The sequence below is a fragment of the Malus sylvestris genome, chromosome 16, assembly GCF_916048215.2.
Source record: "Malus sylvestris chromosome 16, drMalSylv7.2, whole genome shotgun sequence".
Taxonomy (NCBI): domain Eukaryota; kingdom Viridiplantae; phylum Streptophyta; class Magnoliopsida; order Rosales; family Rosaceae; genus Malus; species Malus sylvestris.
In genome coordinates, this window is record NC_062275.1 from 2,486,321 (window position 1) to 2,503,480 (window position 17,160).

The 17,160-nt window shown below is 39.2% G+C and overlaps 2 protein-coding genes and 1 long non-coding RNA gene across 7 annotated transcripts in view; 2 read left to right on the forward strand and 1 right to left on the reverse strand.

Moving 5' to 3' along the window:
- Positions 1 to 17,160, forward strand: part of LOC126608790 (rust resistance kinase Lr10-like) — a 43,569-nt gene that overhangs the window by 1,307 nt on the left and 25,102 nt on the right. The window contains exons 1-4 of one of the 5 annotated variants that reach the window (XM_050276790.1): positions 467 to 1,849; positions 2,114 to 2,316; positions 2,536 to 2,580; positions 2,842 to 4,066. In XM_050276790.1, the coding sequence (XP_050132747.1) occupies positions 1,611 to 1,849; positions 2,114 to 2,316; positions 2,536 to 2,580; positions 2,842 to 3,989 (1,635 nt within the window). In that variant the 5' untranslated portion in view covers positions 467 to 1,610 and the 3' untranslated portion in view covers positions 3,990 to 4,066. Of the gene's footprint in view, positions 1 to 464; positions 2,317 to 2,535; positions 2,581 to 2,841; positions 4,067 to 9,714; positions 10,415 to 13,155; positions 13,398 to 17,160 lie in introns of those variants that run through there. The other 4 variants (XM_050276786.1, XM_050276788.1, XM_050276787.1 and 1 more) reach the window with 4 other exon arrangements.
- LOC126608828 (uncharacterized) lies at positions 1,872 to 12,430 on the reverse strand. Its single transcript, XR_007617981.1, has 2 exons — positions 12,308 to 12,430; positions 1,872 to 2,006 (listed from the first exon to the last, which is right to left on the reverse strand). It is a non-coding gene; the product is annotated as an uncharacterized LOC126608828 (long non-coding RNA).
- LOC126608822 (uncharacterized) lies at positions 16,080 to 17,062 on the forward strand. Its single transcript, XM_050276828.1, has one exon. It carries the CDS (start codon positions 16,372 to 16,374, stop codon positions 16,837 to 16,839), a length of 468 nt encoding a protein of 155 aa, XP_050132785.1. The 5' UTR covers positions 16,080 to 16,371; the 3' UTR covers positions 16,840 to 17,062.

The following is a 17,160-nucleotide window of genomic DNA, read 5'->3' on the forward strand; positions in this document are numbered from 1 at the left end:
ATTTTACGATAATTTAAATCTATCTAGCCTCCTACCTAGATCTCGCCTAGGCACTACAGTCCGCTGTTTGATTAACGCCTTACATTTTTTAGGATCTAATCCTGACCAATTTAAGCTTCTTACATTGACTTTGATATTATTGCTTACAATTGCTGTGGTGGAGAGATTATTTTATGTTATGAATATTGACTCAAAACTTTGTACTCTCCAATTTAAAAGTAACTGTTTCGATTGAACCTTGCACTCTTTTGAATTTCGTTCCTCCCCTCCGTAAATCCTGGCTTTGCCACTGGATAACACAATCTTAGAGTCTCAGTCTCCTTCACTTTTATGACAGTCACAAAGGATCAAATTCGACATGACGTCATGACGTTTTACTAAATTAAATTCCAACGTTAGTACTACTACCAAGAGATGCTTTTCAGCTATGAAGCTGTTCAGTGCTCACACAAATAAGTCTTTGTGGTGCTTGTCAGTGGGGAAGTTGAGAAGGAAACTCCCCTAATAGGCCATGGAAGTCTTTTAAGTCGAGCAACATTTACATGGTTAGTTCCCACAAGTCTTCCAGTCTCCCAAATTCCAAGTCAACAGGGGTGTTAATATATTGCAAACAATGAATTCTGAACCTCTAAACAATTCAACACTCTTTTTTTATTTTTTGAGTGAAAGGCATAGTTTATTGCCAACAAAAAACCAAAGTTACAAGCCAGAACTTACACAGCCAAGGCCCCAAACAAAATATACAACAAAAAGGTGGGCCTTCCAGACAAAGCGGTCTGAGCCTAACCAAGAGATTAGGCCCAAAAACATGAACAGACTAAAAGAAACAGAAAACCCAAGTCTACTGCAACTCCCGCCGCCGCAGCACCTCTCGATCATCATGTTCCATGAAACCCAACGAATGCCATAGATTCGACCAACCGACGCCTCAGAGGTTGAGGGAAGGAAGATGCCATCATCCATCAAAGAAGACCTCTCCGATTGCAGCCACCAAGTAGAAAAAACAACGAAGGAAGCTAGTCGGATCTCCACTTGCGACACTGCCAACAAAGGCAGAAGGAGGTGGTGCGAACACCCGAGCCGGTGGGAACACCGGAGCTCTACACACCTTCTCGATATACCGCAACAGATTGCGGTTGAAAGTGATGGCGAATCGGCTAAGGTAAGATATTGATGAAAGATGGAACCAAATTAGAAGGAACAAAACGAATTGCAAAGGATGGAGAAGGAAAGAGTGATTATAAGGACATCGGCTAATAGGATCGACAGCATGTGGGGTGGAAAGAACAAACAGAGGGGAAAGGAGAACAGGGCCAAAACAGGAGCAGGAGGTAAGGGAGAGAACAGCAAAACACAGAAAGAAAAGACTGCCACCGACCCTAGCCATAGCTAAGGCCGGCGGCTAAATGGAAAACAGGATCTGGAAACCCTCACACAAAGGGGGGGAAGAAGAACTCTCACTCACGGAGAGAAAGGCTCTCACTTACGGAGAGAAAAAGTCCGGCTTTTTTAACAATTCAACACTCTTTGGTCTGAAGAGGAGGAGTAGATTTTCTTATTGTTCTTCCTTTGCGGCGCTTTCTTCTTGTTGATCAGCTCGGAATTTTCGGATGGCTCCGGTGGCTTTGTTTATTCCCGCCATTCTTGCTCACCTTGTGGTTCTGCACTCTGCTGAATATTCAGCAGAGGAACCCGCCAAACTTTGTCCAGTCCACTTCTGCAGTAGCTCAGCAGGCAACATCAGCTTCCCCTTCAAAAGGCGGGAAGATCCTCCTGAATGTGGATTGTTCACAGTCGATTGTTCAGTACCCACTCGGACAACGGTCCAATTGAAAGAGGGAGGATACTGGTATGAATTCCAAGGCCCTTTATCAACTACGTTTTTTATCAACGACAAAGACCTTGCCGACCACTTAGAAAAAAATCACTGCATTGACGGAGTTTTGGACGACTTGAGTCTTCCCAGGGCTTCTCCAATCCCTGAAGTATCATTATTCACACACACACTGACCCTTTTCAAATGCAGCACCACCTTAGACAAAAATTCTTTTCCACAACTTAACGATGCCTGCAGAGATGCTTCCCATACTTATTATGTGGCTTCATCTTACAGTAGTTTGCCTAGCTCCCCGCCGCCAGGGTGTGCAACCATTCAGGTCCCCATACTTCCGTCTCCGCCTCAACCCATCACGTTGTCTTCATTGACTGCTGAGTTTTCCCTCGAAGTGGAAGCACGAAAATGTTATCAATGTCGTGAAAGAAAAGGTGAATGCCTGGTTGAATATGGAAAATATAAATGCACCACCAGAGAAAAAGGTATATACATTTACATGACCTTTTTTTCATTCTCTGACGTGCGAGAATCCAATTCCTTTCTTCAAAGGATATAACTCTTAGCAACAGGAAACAGTTTATCGAAATGCACAAGTATTAAATGATTATCATGTATGCATTAACCTCTCTTTTTTCGTTGGGTAACATTATTTATGCCACTTCCATCTTGTGTGATTTAGCTAACAACCGTTTTCTTTGCAGTTCTTATTGCAGGAGATACGCAGTTGAAATTGAAGCTAGGACTAGGTAAGATTGATATCTCTACATTTAAATATCTAATTGGTATGCATACTCATCTAGGACAAGTGCTAGAACCAAGGGACGGAAATCAATCATTCCCCAATCCCTCTGGATTAATTTTCTAATAATCACGGAAGCAAGCGTTTAAACACGTTGGCAAAGTCCATTGATTGCTCTGCATAACATACCTTTGATCAAATTTAACTCTCCTTGAAGCAACAGCGGTATAAACTGCATTGTAACCGCCTCTCTAATTGTATTATTTAGGAATTGGCCTTGGGTTTTCTACACTTCTTGCAATATGCATATTTCTTCTCTTGCTTTGCAAACAAAAACGCTCAGGTTTATGTTACCGTCATCCTAGTTGTCTGCTGTTTCTTTTGGAAAGGGTGAATCCAAAACATCAAATTGTTGAGGCCTTTCTAAGGAGCTATGGGCAGCTTCAAGCTCAAAGGCATAGCTATTCGGAGGTCAAGAAAATGACCAACTCCTTCAAAGAAAAGTTAGGACAAGGAGGCTATGGTGCTGTTTACAAAGGAAAGTTAAAGGACGGCCGTCTTGTAGCAGTGAAGGTCTTGACCAAACTTAAAGGAGACGGAGAAGAATTTATGAATGAAGTGGCAGCCATTAGTCGAACTTCCCATGTCAACATCGTCTCCTTGTTGGGCTACTGTTTTGAACATTCGAAGGGGGCTCTGATCTATGAATTCATGCCTAATGGATCGCTCGAGAAGTTCATATTTGATGCAAGTACTCCCAAGAATGATCATCATCACTTGGGATGGGAAACTCTGGATCAAATTTCACTTGGTATTGCTCGAGGATTGGAGTACTTACATCGTGGTTGCAACACACGAATTTTGCATTTTGACATCAAGCCTCACAACATTCTTCTCAGTGAAAAGTTCACCCCAAAAATCTCAGATTTTGGCCTTGCCAAAATATGCAACATGAACGAGAGCATTGTGTCGATGTTGGGAGCTAGAGGTACAGCAGGTTACATTGCTCCTGAAGTATTTTCTAGAAACTTTGGAAAGGTCTCACACAAGTCTGATGTATACAGCTACGGAATGATGCTTTCAGAGATGGTTGGAGGAAGAAGGAACATCGACATTGAAGTTGAAAATACAAGTGAAATATATTTTCCGCATTGGATTTACCAACGTCTTGAACGGAACGCAGAGCTTGGTCTACGGAGTGTTACGAACGAGGAAGACAAAGAAAGAGCGAGGAAGATGATCATAGTGAGCTTGTGGTGCATACAAACTGATCCTTCAAACCGGCCAGCGATGAAGGAAGTGATAGATATGTTGGAAGGGAGTGTTGATTCGTTGCAGATACCACCCAAGCCTTACTTGTCTTCTCCTCCAAAATCCCAGGCAGATTCTTCTACTACATTGGTATCAATACAATAGAAACTCTGTATTTTACTTGAACGAATATGTGCTTTCTGAGGCAATCTAAATAATGAAGTATGCATTTCATTTTTGTTTTTTGTTTTTTTTCTGTATATGAATGAATCAACACAGTAGGAGTGTCACTCCTACTACCGCTCCGGCAATCATATATATATATATATATATATATATATATATATATATATATATATATATATTCAACACAAAATGTGTGAAACATGTAAGAATATTTTAATGACATGCATGCATATGATATGTAGGTTCAATGTAAGAATATTGTAATATTCTTAAGTATTCCGCATGACATGTATATGATATTTAATATTCTAAAGTGGTTCACATGACACCTATATGATAATAATCCCACTGGTCAAATTATGAGAAATGTTTCCTATTGAATTACTGTGATGGGTGGTAATTGATTATGTACTTTGAATGGAAACGGGTCCTCTCTCTGCCTCACTTATATATATTGCATAAACCCATCTAATATGCATTTGATAGTTGAAAAACACGATTAAGGTTTTTACATGCAAATAGAGGCAAGAAAGAGCACCTATTTCCTCCGCCGCTGACAGAATAGAATCTGATTGGGGATCTCATAGCGTTCGTTGTCATGGATCAAGGTACGCTTGATTGATTAATGTATTTTTCTGCATTTTATTTGCATGTGAAAATCATGAAGTTCGATGATCTTGGTTTAATTGATTTATAATTTACATGTGGTATCAGAGCCTAGTTGAGCGCTCTCATGATTTTCCATTTACGATTATGAACTTTAATTGAATCGACTTGATCAAAGGTTTTGACACGCCCCGACCCTGATATTCCCCGAATACCAGGACCGACACGTGCTGGCCGACACCCGGGGGTGACGAAAGCCATTAATTGATACAAAAGCTAAGAATAAGAAATAAATACAGGTTATGAATTTAAAAACAATGAATTAACAATTTAGGAACGTGTTCAGAGCATATAACTAAACCTAGTCACTAATAAGAATTAAGATAAGATTGAATGAACAAATGAGTGGGTCCTACCCCGAGAGGACTCGAAGATGCCGCTGCGGAAGTACCTTGTTGCCGGGGTTATGTGCCTTCATCCTAAGTCCTGAATGGGGGCGCAAAACAAGGGTGAGTGGACCAAGTTTATATACATACGTAGTACAAAAATAGTTATGAACATACTAACCCCCACAGTTAAGATAATGAAAACTACTAAATAATAAGTGATAGGTTTCTCAAAACCACTAGCATGCCATAAAAACAATTCATATATCTCTCTGCAAATCAATCTCATAAAATCATATCAGAAATCATATCAGAAATCGTATCAGGAAGCATAACATAAGTTGTGCTGCTAGTGAGTGCACTGAATAACAATACTCCCGGCCCAATGCCTGCACCTCAGTCTCTGTGCCCGTAGCCAGAGATATCTCCCTCCCGGCCCAATGCCTGTCTCCATGTCCCTCAGCCTTTCGCTAGGGATTATTTCTCCCGGCCTCAATGCCAACACCAGATCCTCGCCCCAGGCGGCATAGTGTTCACTAGGTACGCACAAAACATAATTCATCTCTAAAATACAACTTCGTAGCATAATTTCATCGATCCTCAAATCAAATAATTCTGTAAGGCATGCTATTAAATTATGCAATTCTATCAATAAAACATGCAATTTTCGAAGGTGGTCCACTCACAGATACTCCGTCAAAAGCTGCGCCACTAGCGAAGACAGAAACGTCGCGATAAGTGTCCCTAAGTACAAGAACGTACAGTTAATCAAACTACCCAACAATATAATTCTAGGAAATGGAAATGGGCCTTGGATTTGGATAGGTTAGGATCAAGAGGTGGTTTGGGCTTGAGCCCAACCCATACTTATACACACACGGCACACACACCAAACATTTACACATAAATATATATATATAAACACACACTCCCACGCATGCACACACACACATATATATATATATATATATATATATATATATATATATATATATATATATAAATACACACACAGAGGCAACATGCATATATATATATATATATATATATATAGATACATACATATAAAACACACGCATGCACAGCATGCATATATATATATAAGCACACACACGCACAGCAAGCATACTTACACACACACACACACGGTTCACGCACACACACTTGCACAACGTACACACTGCACAAACACACACTCACGAACTCGTCGGAGTTCGTCGTCGGAACCGGACATGCATGCACAAGGGATGGTAAGAGTTAGGGCTTGAATAAGGGGTTCTAAAACTTCACAAATATACCTAAGAACTCACCTGGACGCACTGCAGCAGGTTTTGGGAAGAGATGGACCTCGAACTCGTCGGAGTTCGTCGTCGGAGCTAGATTGTTAGCACAGAGAAAAACTGAGATCAAAACCCTTGAGTTTTGTCATAAAACCAACATGCATAACCCAGAAATTTGAAGAAGGAACACAATCTTTACCTGGGTTCGAGTTTTAGAGCTTTGAAACTCTCGGCTTCAATGGCAGAAAAACCCACGGTGCTAAGATGGCGCATGCAAGGGTATCGTTGAGTTCGTTAAGTCTCAAGGATCCCAAATATATGGTTTTTTGGGTTTGATTTGTGAGGGAAGTGAGGTGAAAGCTAGAGAGAAGCTCTCGGAGCTTAGAGAGTGTGAGAGAGAGAGAGAGAAGAAACCGAAAGAAAGAGAGCATTGAGATTCTGAGATGAGTTTCGGGCAGAGATGAAAGGAAAGAGGGATCTGAGAGCTGCCACATGGCAGTTTAAGATCAATAGCCTTTCTAGATCAAGGGTTAGGATTAAAAGAGAATAAGGGACTAAATTGATAGATAACAAATATGTTCTAGGGGAAAAATAGAAATAGGATGAAAAATGGGGGTGGGGTTTAACAGGTTTTGCTTTGAAATAAATTATGATCCGATGTGCTATTTTGAAATAACCTAATCGCTGTTTTGAATTGTGAATGTTCTTTATATATTGTAATTGCACTCGGAAAGAATATTTTACTTATGATGCTGTTGCTTATTATCAATTGTGATATTTGATCATTACGATTATAAACGTCATTCATTTAATTTGTAATTCGTCTTACGAAATTGTTTGTTAGTCACCAAAGTCGCCAAACTAGAAAGATCACATGGATTCAAATTAAATGATGATTAATCAATTACTCATGGAAGGATGATGCATATGAACGAACAAAATCTTCTTATGTTTTAAAGGTTTGTACATGAGTAATATGATTTTCATTTGTCATAAGTTCTTAAGGGTCACCAAAAGGTTGACTAATTGCTCATATGATTGATAATATGAATGTGGTGAGAATTGTACATTTCATTTTATTTGTTTCGGATATCCAAAGATAACGAAACCTGTCTTGTTAGAGATGTACAATTATCAATAAGGTATTATGCATGGATGATTGTTTGTATTGTTGTAGTATCTACCCAAAGGAGAATATGATAATACACGTATTGTTATTACACTGTGTTTTTATATTACTCAAAGCATTAATGTTGTGAGCACTTTTGAATTGAAGTGTCAGTGCCTATTTCTCTTCATTCACTTGCTTCATCTATTCCCTCACTTAATGGAACAAATTTCTCAGATTGGAGTGAGCAAGTTCAATTTCACCTTGGTGTCCTAGATCTTGATTTAGCACTCCGAACTGATAAACCTGTTGCTCTTACGAATACAAGTAGCATTGAGGAAAAATCTCTCTATAATGCCTGGGAGAGATCAAATAGATTGAGCATAATGTTTATGCGAATGACTATAGTGAGCAACATAAAGACTGGCCTTCCTCAAGCTGAAACTGCTAAGGAATACTTGAAAAATATTGAGACTCGTTTCAAGACTGCTGACAAGTCTCTTGCTGGGACATTAATGGCTGAGCTTACCACCAAGAAATTTGATGGTATGCGAAGCATGCATGAGCATGTCCTTGAAATGACTAATATAGCAGCAAAGCTAAAGAATCTTGGAATGAATGTGGATGACTCTTTTCTTGTTCAATTTATTTTGAACCCCTTGCCTCCTCAGTATGGGCCATTTCAAATCAACTATAGTGCTATTAAGGACAAATGGAATGTTGATGAATTGGCCACTAAACTTGTTCAAGAGGAGGGAAAGCTTAAGCAGCAAGGAGAGCATTCTGTTCATTTAGTAAGGCAAGGAGCTGAAAGAAAATTTGGAAGAAAACCTAGAAAGGGAAAGAAAATAGGACCACCCAAGGTGAATGGACCTGCTATGCTACTCAGGCTCATGATAAGGAACAGAAAAGTGATTTATGTCACTTTTGTAGGAAGCCTGGGCATTATCAAAGGAATTGTCAGAAATTCAAAGAATGGTTCGAAAAGAAAGGTGAGCCTTTGGCTTATGTAAGTTTCGAACCATATTTAACTGAAAGTTCCTTATAATACTTGGTGGGTTGACTCTGGTGCTACGGCTCCTATTTCAAATTCGATGAAGGGATTCCTTACGACCCAAACTTTAAATCCATAAAATTTCATTTTCATGGGGAATCGAGTCAAAGCTCCAGTTGAAGCTATTGGAACCTTTCATTTAATTTTGGATACTATATATTGTTTGGATTTATTTCAGACACTTTATGTTCCTAGTTGTTCCAGAAATTTGGTTTCAGTTTTGAAGCTTGACCATAATGGTTTTTTTATTTTTATAAAGTTTGGTAATGAATGTTTCAGTTTATATAAGAATACCTCTTTTGTTGGTTCTGGTATTCTAATAGGTGAGCTGTATAATTTAAAGCTCAATAATCGTTTTGCTGAAACACTTTTGATCTTGCATCATAATGTTGGAACTAAGCGTTGCCTAAATAATGAAAATTCTTCATTCTTGTGGCATAAATGACTGGGTCATATATCCAGAGAAAGGTTAGAAAGATTAGTAAAGAATGAGATTCATATGCAATTTAAGGTGATTTCATTCATGAGTAATCAAGTTCTGTTTTTAATTTTTTTCTTCTTTTGATATGTGAATGTTGATTGTCAAAGAACTAAAGGTTGCTAGGTTGGTGAAAATCTGAAAATTGACCCAATTTTGTATAATATATTAGTTTAAAAACAATAAACATACACGCCCACACACACACACATATGCACTCCAAAAGTAAACGAGTTGGAAATGTTTCGTAATATTTTCCTCTGAATCTTCTTTAGCATGCATAAGATTTACCATTTCCTTTTAAATAACTTTTAAAATCAGCTCTAGTCCATGTTTGCTTAACAATGTTTCGTAAGATTTACCATTTGCTTAACAATGTTGTATCAAGTTGCTGATATTTTCACCAAGGCATTACCAAAGGACATATTCATCTACTTAAGAGAACTTTTGGGAGTGAAGCAGCAAAGCATTAAGAGGGAGTGTTAAAAGTTAATGCTTTACTTAAACTGATTCTGCTTTACTGAAACTGATTCTGTGTAAAAGGGCTGACTGTTGCCTTTATCAGTCGACCCATTCTCTTTATCAGTCGACCCAATTACTTCAGTCGGCTTATGTATTGAGCCATATATATATCAGAAATATCTGAATGAAAATATAAGATATCTGTTTTTAGAAAAAGCATCAGCCCTCTGTTTCCAAAGCTCTCTGCACTCTGTTTCTTTGATTTTCAATCTTTATCAATTTATTCAAGTTTTATTAATGATGAAAGATTGTCTAAATACCAACAGGAACCTCTATATCAAATTTCACTCGGTATTGCTCAAGGATTGGAGTACTTACATCGTGGTTGCAACACACGAATTTTGCATTTCGACATCAAGCCTCATAACATTCTTCTTGACGAAAACTTCAGCCCAAAAATCTTAGATTTTGACCTTGCCAAAATATGCAACAGGAAAGAGAGTATTGTGTCGATGTTGGGAGCTAGAGGTACAGCAGGTTACATTGCTCCAGAAGTATTTTGTAGAAACTTTGGAGGGGTCTCACACAAGTCCGATGTGTACAGCTACGGAATGATGCTTTCGGAAATCGTTGGTGGAAGAAGGAACATCGACGTTGAAGCTGAAAATACAAGTGAAATATATTTTCCGCATTGGATTTACAAGCGCCTTGAATTGGATGAAGAGCTTGGTGTGCAGAATGTTATGAACGAGGAAGACAAAGTAAGAGCAAGGAAGATGATCATAGTGAGCTTGTGGTGCATCCAAACTGATCCTTCAAACCGGCCAGCGATGAGGGAAGTGATAGATATGTTGGAAGGGAGTGTTGACTCGTTGCAGATACCACCCAAGCCTTACTTGTCTTCTCCTCCAAAATCCCCGTTAGATTCTTCTACTACATTGATATCAATACAGTAAAAACCCTGTATTTTACTTGAACAAATATATGTTTTTCTGAGGCAATCTAAATAATGAAGTATGTATTTCATTTTTGTTTTGTTTATTTCTGTACATGAATCAATGAATCAACACAGTAGGAGTGACCCTCTTACTACCACTCCTGCAATCATTATATGTTCAACACGGTTACAAACGCTTTAATCAATCCAATTTAGGAAAACTCAAAGATGGCCGGGAAGTTGCAGTCAAGTTCTTATACAAACACAATTACATACGCGGTGAACACTTCATGAATGAAATTGAAATCCCTCACCGGTCTTTGCCACAAAATCTTTATTAACTCCCTAACCCACCAAATCATCCCAGATTTTACAATCACAAGATTTCTTCCTTCCTTAAAAACATATACATATACACACACATACATATATAAACATGTATATGTTTTCTGGCACACGGTAAACGCATTAGCTTCTAGTAATTTAATAAAATTGGTAGTAAAACTTCACCAAAGACAAAAAAGGAAAGAAAATAATGAGTTAAGTGGGACAAATAAAAAAGAAGAGAGAATCCACTTTACCAGACGACGTCCAGGAGGCGTCGGAGACAAACAGATAAATTGAATAAAACGGCAGTTGTTCTGCGGAGCGGAAGAAAACATCAAGCAAGCGGAGCGGAGCTGCTTCAGCTGGAAGAAAGAAGTCTCTGGAATATACCGGTTCGTCTCCTTTCTAACCGAAACGGTGCGTATGAAGGTTTTGATTCCTGGTTTCGTTAAAAATATTGTCTGGGTTGGGTAGGCTCAATATGAGCCTCTGAAACGGATCAGTAGCGGTCCAGTTTAGCTCGTCTACTTTTTTTCGAGATGAGTAGCTCAGCTTACTTTATAAACAACGAAAAAGCTCAATGTACTTTATTTATTTAAAGTAAAATAGAAAAAGATTTTAGAAAGAAATTTAAATAGAGCTGTGTCCTTTACACACTTATTTTTACTTGTCACAGCCCCATTTACTACTTAACCATCAAAACCGGTAGAGAATGGCAGTCACAAACGAGCAAATTCGTCATGACGTTTTACTAAATTAAATTCCAACGTTAGTACTGTTACTAGGAGATGCTTTTCAGCTATGAAGCTGCTCAGTGCTCAGACAAATAAGTAGACCCGCAAGCAAGAACTAAGACGGAACGGAACATGTTTCACTACGCGACGAGTGAACACTGAACACTCAATCCTTTCCGTAATCTGTGTGGTTCGGAGGAGTTGCAAGGTTTTTTGAATGTCATCATAGCGACGAGAATGGTTTGAAGAGTCAAGGGGCCAAAGTCTTTATGGTGAAGTTAAGAAGGAAACTCCCCTAATAGACCATGCAAGTCTTTTAGTCAAGCAACACTTTACATGGTTAGTTCCCACAAGTTTTCCAATCTCCCAAATTCCAAGTCAACAGGGGTGTTAATACATTGCAAACAAAGAATTCTTAACCTCTATACAATTCATCACTCGTGTTCTGAATTAGAGGAGGACTAGATCTTCTTATTGTTCTTCCTTTGCGGCGCTTTCTTCTTGTTGATCAGCTGGGAATTCTCGGATGGCTCCGGTGGCCTTGTTTATTCTCTCCGTTCTTGCTCACCTTGTGGTTCTGCACTCTGCTGAATATTCAGCAGAGGAACCCGCCAAACATTGTCCAGTCCACTACTGCAGTCAATCAGCAGGCAACATCAGCTTCCCCTTCAAAAGCATGGAAGATCCTCCTGAATGCGGATTGTTCACAGTCGATTGTTCAGAACCCGATCGGCCAAAAATTCAATTGAAAGAGGGAGGATACTGGCATGAATTCGAAGGCCCTTTATTATCAACTTGGATTTGGATCAAAGATAGAGACCTTGCCGGCCGCTTAGAAAGGGAACTCTGCAATGACCAAATTTTTGACGACTTGAGTCTTCCCAACGTTTCTTCAATCCCTGACGTAGAATTATTCACACACAACCTGACCCTTTTCAAATGCAACATCACCTTAGACAAAAATTTTTATCCACAACGTAGTGAAAGCTGCGAAAATGCTAACCATACTTATTTCATCGCTCCATCTAACAGTAGTTTACCTAGCCCTTCACCTCCCCCACCACCAGGGTGTGCAACCATTCAGGTCCCCATGCTTCCGTATCAACCCAACGAGTTCTCTTCAGTGACTGCTGACTTTCAACTCCTAGTGCTAACACCAGAATGTTATCAATGTCTTGAAAAAAAAGGTGAATGCCATGTTGGACAGGGAAAATTTATATGCAGCACCACAGTGAAAGGAGAAAAGGGGGGAAAAGGTATATACATTTACATCACCTTTTTTCTTCCTTTGATGTGCATCAATCCGATTCCTTTCTTAAAGGATATAACTCTTAGAAATAGGAAACGGTTTATCGAAAACACTTCGTATCAGATACAAAAATATACACAGGGACACATAAGATTTAAATGATTTGTTATTTATGCATTATTTATGCCACTTCCATCTTCTGTGATTTAACTAACAGCGGTTTTCCTTGCAGTTCAAATTGCCGGAGATAAGCAGTTGAAATTGAAGCTTGAACTAGGTAAGAAAGATTGACATCTCTACATTTAAATATATAATTGATATGGATAGTCATGTCGGAAAAGCATTAGAACCAAAGGACGGAACTCAGTCATTCCCCAATGCCTCTGGATTAATTTTCGAAGAATCATGGAATGAGCAAGCGTTTAAACAAGTTGGCAAAGTCCATTGATTGCTCTGCATAACATACCTTCAATCAAATTTGACTCTCCTTTAACAGTCAATCAAATTTAACTCTTCTTTAACAGTTGGTGCAGCTTCTGTTATTGTCGTTCTAGTTGTTGTCTGTTGTTTCTTTTGGAAGAAGCGTATCCAAAAACATCAAATTGTTGAGGCCTTTCTAAGGAGCTATGGGCCGCTTCAAGTTCAAAGGCATAGCTATTCGGAGGTCAAGAAAATGACCAACTCCTTCAAAGAAAAATTAGGACAAGGAGGCTATGGTGCTGTTTACAAAGGAAAGTTAAAGGACGGCCGTCTTGTAGCAGTGAAGGTCTTGACCAAACTTAAAGGAGATGGAGAAGAATTTATGAATGAAGTGGCAGCCATTAGTAGAACTTCCCATGTCAACATCGTCTCCTTGTTGGGCTACTGTTTTGAGGGATCGAAGAGGGCTCTGATCTATGAATTCATGCCTAATGGATCGCTCGAGAAGTTCATATTTGATGCAAGTACTCCCAAGAATGATCATCATCACTTGGGATGGGAACCTCTGTATCAAATTTCACTCGGTATTGCTTGAGGATTGGAGTACTTACATCGTGGTTGCAACACACGAATTTTGCATTTCGACATCAAGCCTCACAACATTCTTCTTGATGAAAACTTCAGCCCAAAAATCTCGGATTTTGGCCTTGCCAAAATATGCAACAGGAAAGAGAGTATTGTGTCGATGTTGGGAGCTAGAGGTACAGCAGGTTACATTGCTCCAGAAGTATTTTGTAGAAACTTTGGAGGGGTCTCACACAAGTCCGATGTGTACAGCTACGGAATGATGCTTTCGGAAATCGTTGGTGGAAGAAGGAACATCGACGTTGAAGCTGAAAATACAAGTGAAATATATTTTCCACATTGGATTTACAAGCGCCTTGAATTGGATGAAGAGCTTGGTGTGCAGAATGTTATGAACGAGGAAGACAAAGTAAGAGCAAGGAAGATGATCATAGTGAGCTTGTGGTGCATCCAAACTGATCCTTCAAACCGGCCAGTGATGAGGGAAGTGATAGATATGTTGGAAGGGAGTGTTGACTAGTTGCAGATACCACCCAAGCCTTACTTGTCTTCTCCTCCAAAATCCCCGTTAGATTCTTCTACTACATTGATATCAATACAGTAGAAACCCTATATTTTACTTGAACAAATATATGTTTTTCTGAGGCAATCTAAATAATGAAGTATGTATTTCATTTTTGTTTTGTTTATTTCTGTACATGAATCAATGAATCAACACAGTAGGAGTGACCCTCTTACTACCACTCCTGCAATCATTATATGTTCAACACAGTTACAAACGCTTTAATCAATCCAATTTGGGAAAACTCAAAGATGGCCGGGAAGTTGCAGTCAAGTTCTTATACAAACACAATTACAAACGCAGTGAACACTTCATGAATGAAATTGAAATCCCTCACCGGTCTTTGCCACAAAATCTTAGTCTCCCTTTATGGCTGCACCTCACGCCGCAGCCGCGAACTCCTCCTTGTCTACGAATACATTTCCAATGGAGCCGTTGCTGATCATCTCCACGAAGACAGAGCAGACCCTGGCTCACTCACTTGGCCTATTCATATGAGCATTGCCATTGAAACCGCCAACGCATTGTCCTACCTCCATGCTTCTGAAATTGTACATCGTGATGTGAAGACTACCAACATTCCGCTTGACGACAACTTCTGCGTTAAAGTTGCAGATTATGGGCTCTCCGGGCTCTTCCCAATTGATGTCACGCATGTCTCGATCGCTCCACAAGGGACACCAGGTTGCGTTGATCGAGAGCATCACCAGTGCTACCAGCTAACTAGCAAGAGTGATGTTCATAATTTCGGAGTTGTTCTCATCGAGCTCATATCATCTCTTCCGGCAGTTGATATAATGAGGCATAGGCACGAAGTTATTCTACCCCAGCCATAAGCAAATTTCAAAAAGGTTTGTTCAAAGAGTTGGTAGATCAACTTCTTGGGTTCATATTTTATACATATAGTTTTGATCTTCTAGCGTTTTGGCGCTTCCTACTTGTCTGATGTCTATATCTTTTTCCTTCTATTTTTTCTGCTTCTTGTGATATCGTTTATCAACCAATTTGAATTATATGACATGATCAAACACCTTCTTCACCGGAAAGTAAAACGGACATAAATGACAAAAGTTTTAGATTTATACAGTTTTAGATCATTCTAATTTATACGAAAGAAGTTCAAACTTGAGTACTCTGGCGTAATCCATGTCTGACTATGTTAAAATATTAGAACTACTATTTCATCAATCATTTATTTAACACTTCTAAATTTGAATTTTTCATATGTTTGTTTGGTTACCAAAAAAATAAAATAAAAAATAAAATCACATTGTGGTGGTGAGGGTTAGGTAATGACAACGTTGTTGTACTTGTTCAAGAACCTTGGGTGCAGGCTAACAACGTGGAAAATGGAATTTGAAATCTAGGCCACCTAATTTGGAGGCTATGTATTTTAACATTTTTACACGATGAAATTTGCTCACATGGAATATCGCTAGTGTTATTATCAAGGTTACTGTTAGAAAGATTAGATTGTAGACAAAATTTACAAATTAAGAGATTTGTCACCAATAAGAATGTGCATATCAACATTTAAGTTATAAACTCATTATCAACTTCCATATCATTTAGTTTACAAATTTAGTCTTCCTAACATTACCCTATTATCAATTAATCTTTACAAAATCTCTTATTAATGGATAAATTTTTTAGCGTGTAGAAAACATGAGCCGCTATACCAAATGTTACAATTTCTCCTATTAATGTTTAAAGTTTAAAAGAAATTTATCAACCACTTATATATTGACACTTAATAATGCGGGCTCGTGCCGACTAAAAAATTTATCCTATTATTGGTTGAAACTGACCTTTCAATCTTCTTCAGTCAAAGAATGAGGTGTTGTCTCTTTTTCAGAACCCTATATAGATTTTCAGATTTTTGGAATTTCACTTGGAAAATGCACCCACTCTCTCTCTTCTCTCTCCTCTCTCACCCCCTCTCTCCCCTCTCTCTCCTCTCTTTGAATTAGTGAAAAACGAGAAGAAAAAAAACCCAGTCACTATTTGGTCTAATTTATAAGTGTGTGTATAAAAAAGATGCATCCACCTCCCAACATATCCTTTTCTATATTTCACAAGCAATCAATCGTGTCTCAGTTTCTCCCCTGCAATCATTCACCATTTTAAATTCAAATATTCACCCCCAACAATTCACATGTATATATAGAGAGGAATGGGAGTTAGCAGCAGCAACAGGCCTCAAATCCAAAAGATGGGGACTTTACAGAAATTCAAGCTCCTCGCCACGCAGTGCGGCGTGGCCCAGAGCCCGACGCGAAGCCCGCGGTCGAGCCCCTTGATCCAGCTCCCCCGCCGCAAACCCACCTTGCTCATGCTCCTGACCCGGAGCAGCAGTCGCCGCCGTGACCCGCCGGTTCCGATGCCGCTACCGGAAGAGCTTCCGGTTCAGAGGAACAGTTTGAAGGACTTGTTTGTGTCGTCGCCGCCATTTGAGTTGAACGACGGGAGGAAGGCGGAGAGTGAGAGAGATAAGCGAGCAGAGTTCGGTAGTTTGAGGGCGGTGGGTAAAGAAATTGGTGGATTTGGACCGGGCTCGCCTAGGCCGGCCTGGACCGGTTTCCGTTACAAGTCGTTAATGAGAAGGGCTTGGCGCCCTGTGCTCGTCACTATTCCCGAGTAAATTACAACAACAAAGGCTTAGTCCACTAAGTGGCGTTGGCGGTATAAATCTTAGAATGATTTGCGATCAAGTCTTCCGTTAACTCTAAGTACTTTTGTTTTCGTAAACTAATATTTGGAAAATATTATTAGAAGTTCTTTGTTGTACGTTATGTCTTCAATCGTCTCTCACGATCTTGGTCCAAATATACTAATACAAATCGATTTCGTATTGCATTGTATAATTTGTAGTTACCGGCATTGAATTTGTCGTTAAAAGCGTTTATCATACATTCGACGTTATGATTTCATGACTTACATAGTGCATTTGAACTCGTGAGAA

Excerpts from the sequence above, each read along its gene's own strand:
- LOC126608822 (XM_050276828.1), top strand. The coding sequence starts at position 16,372 with ATGGGAGTTAGCAGCAGCAACAGGCCTCAAATCCAAAAGATGGGGACT.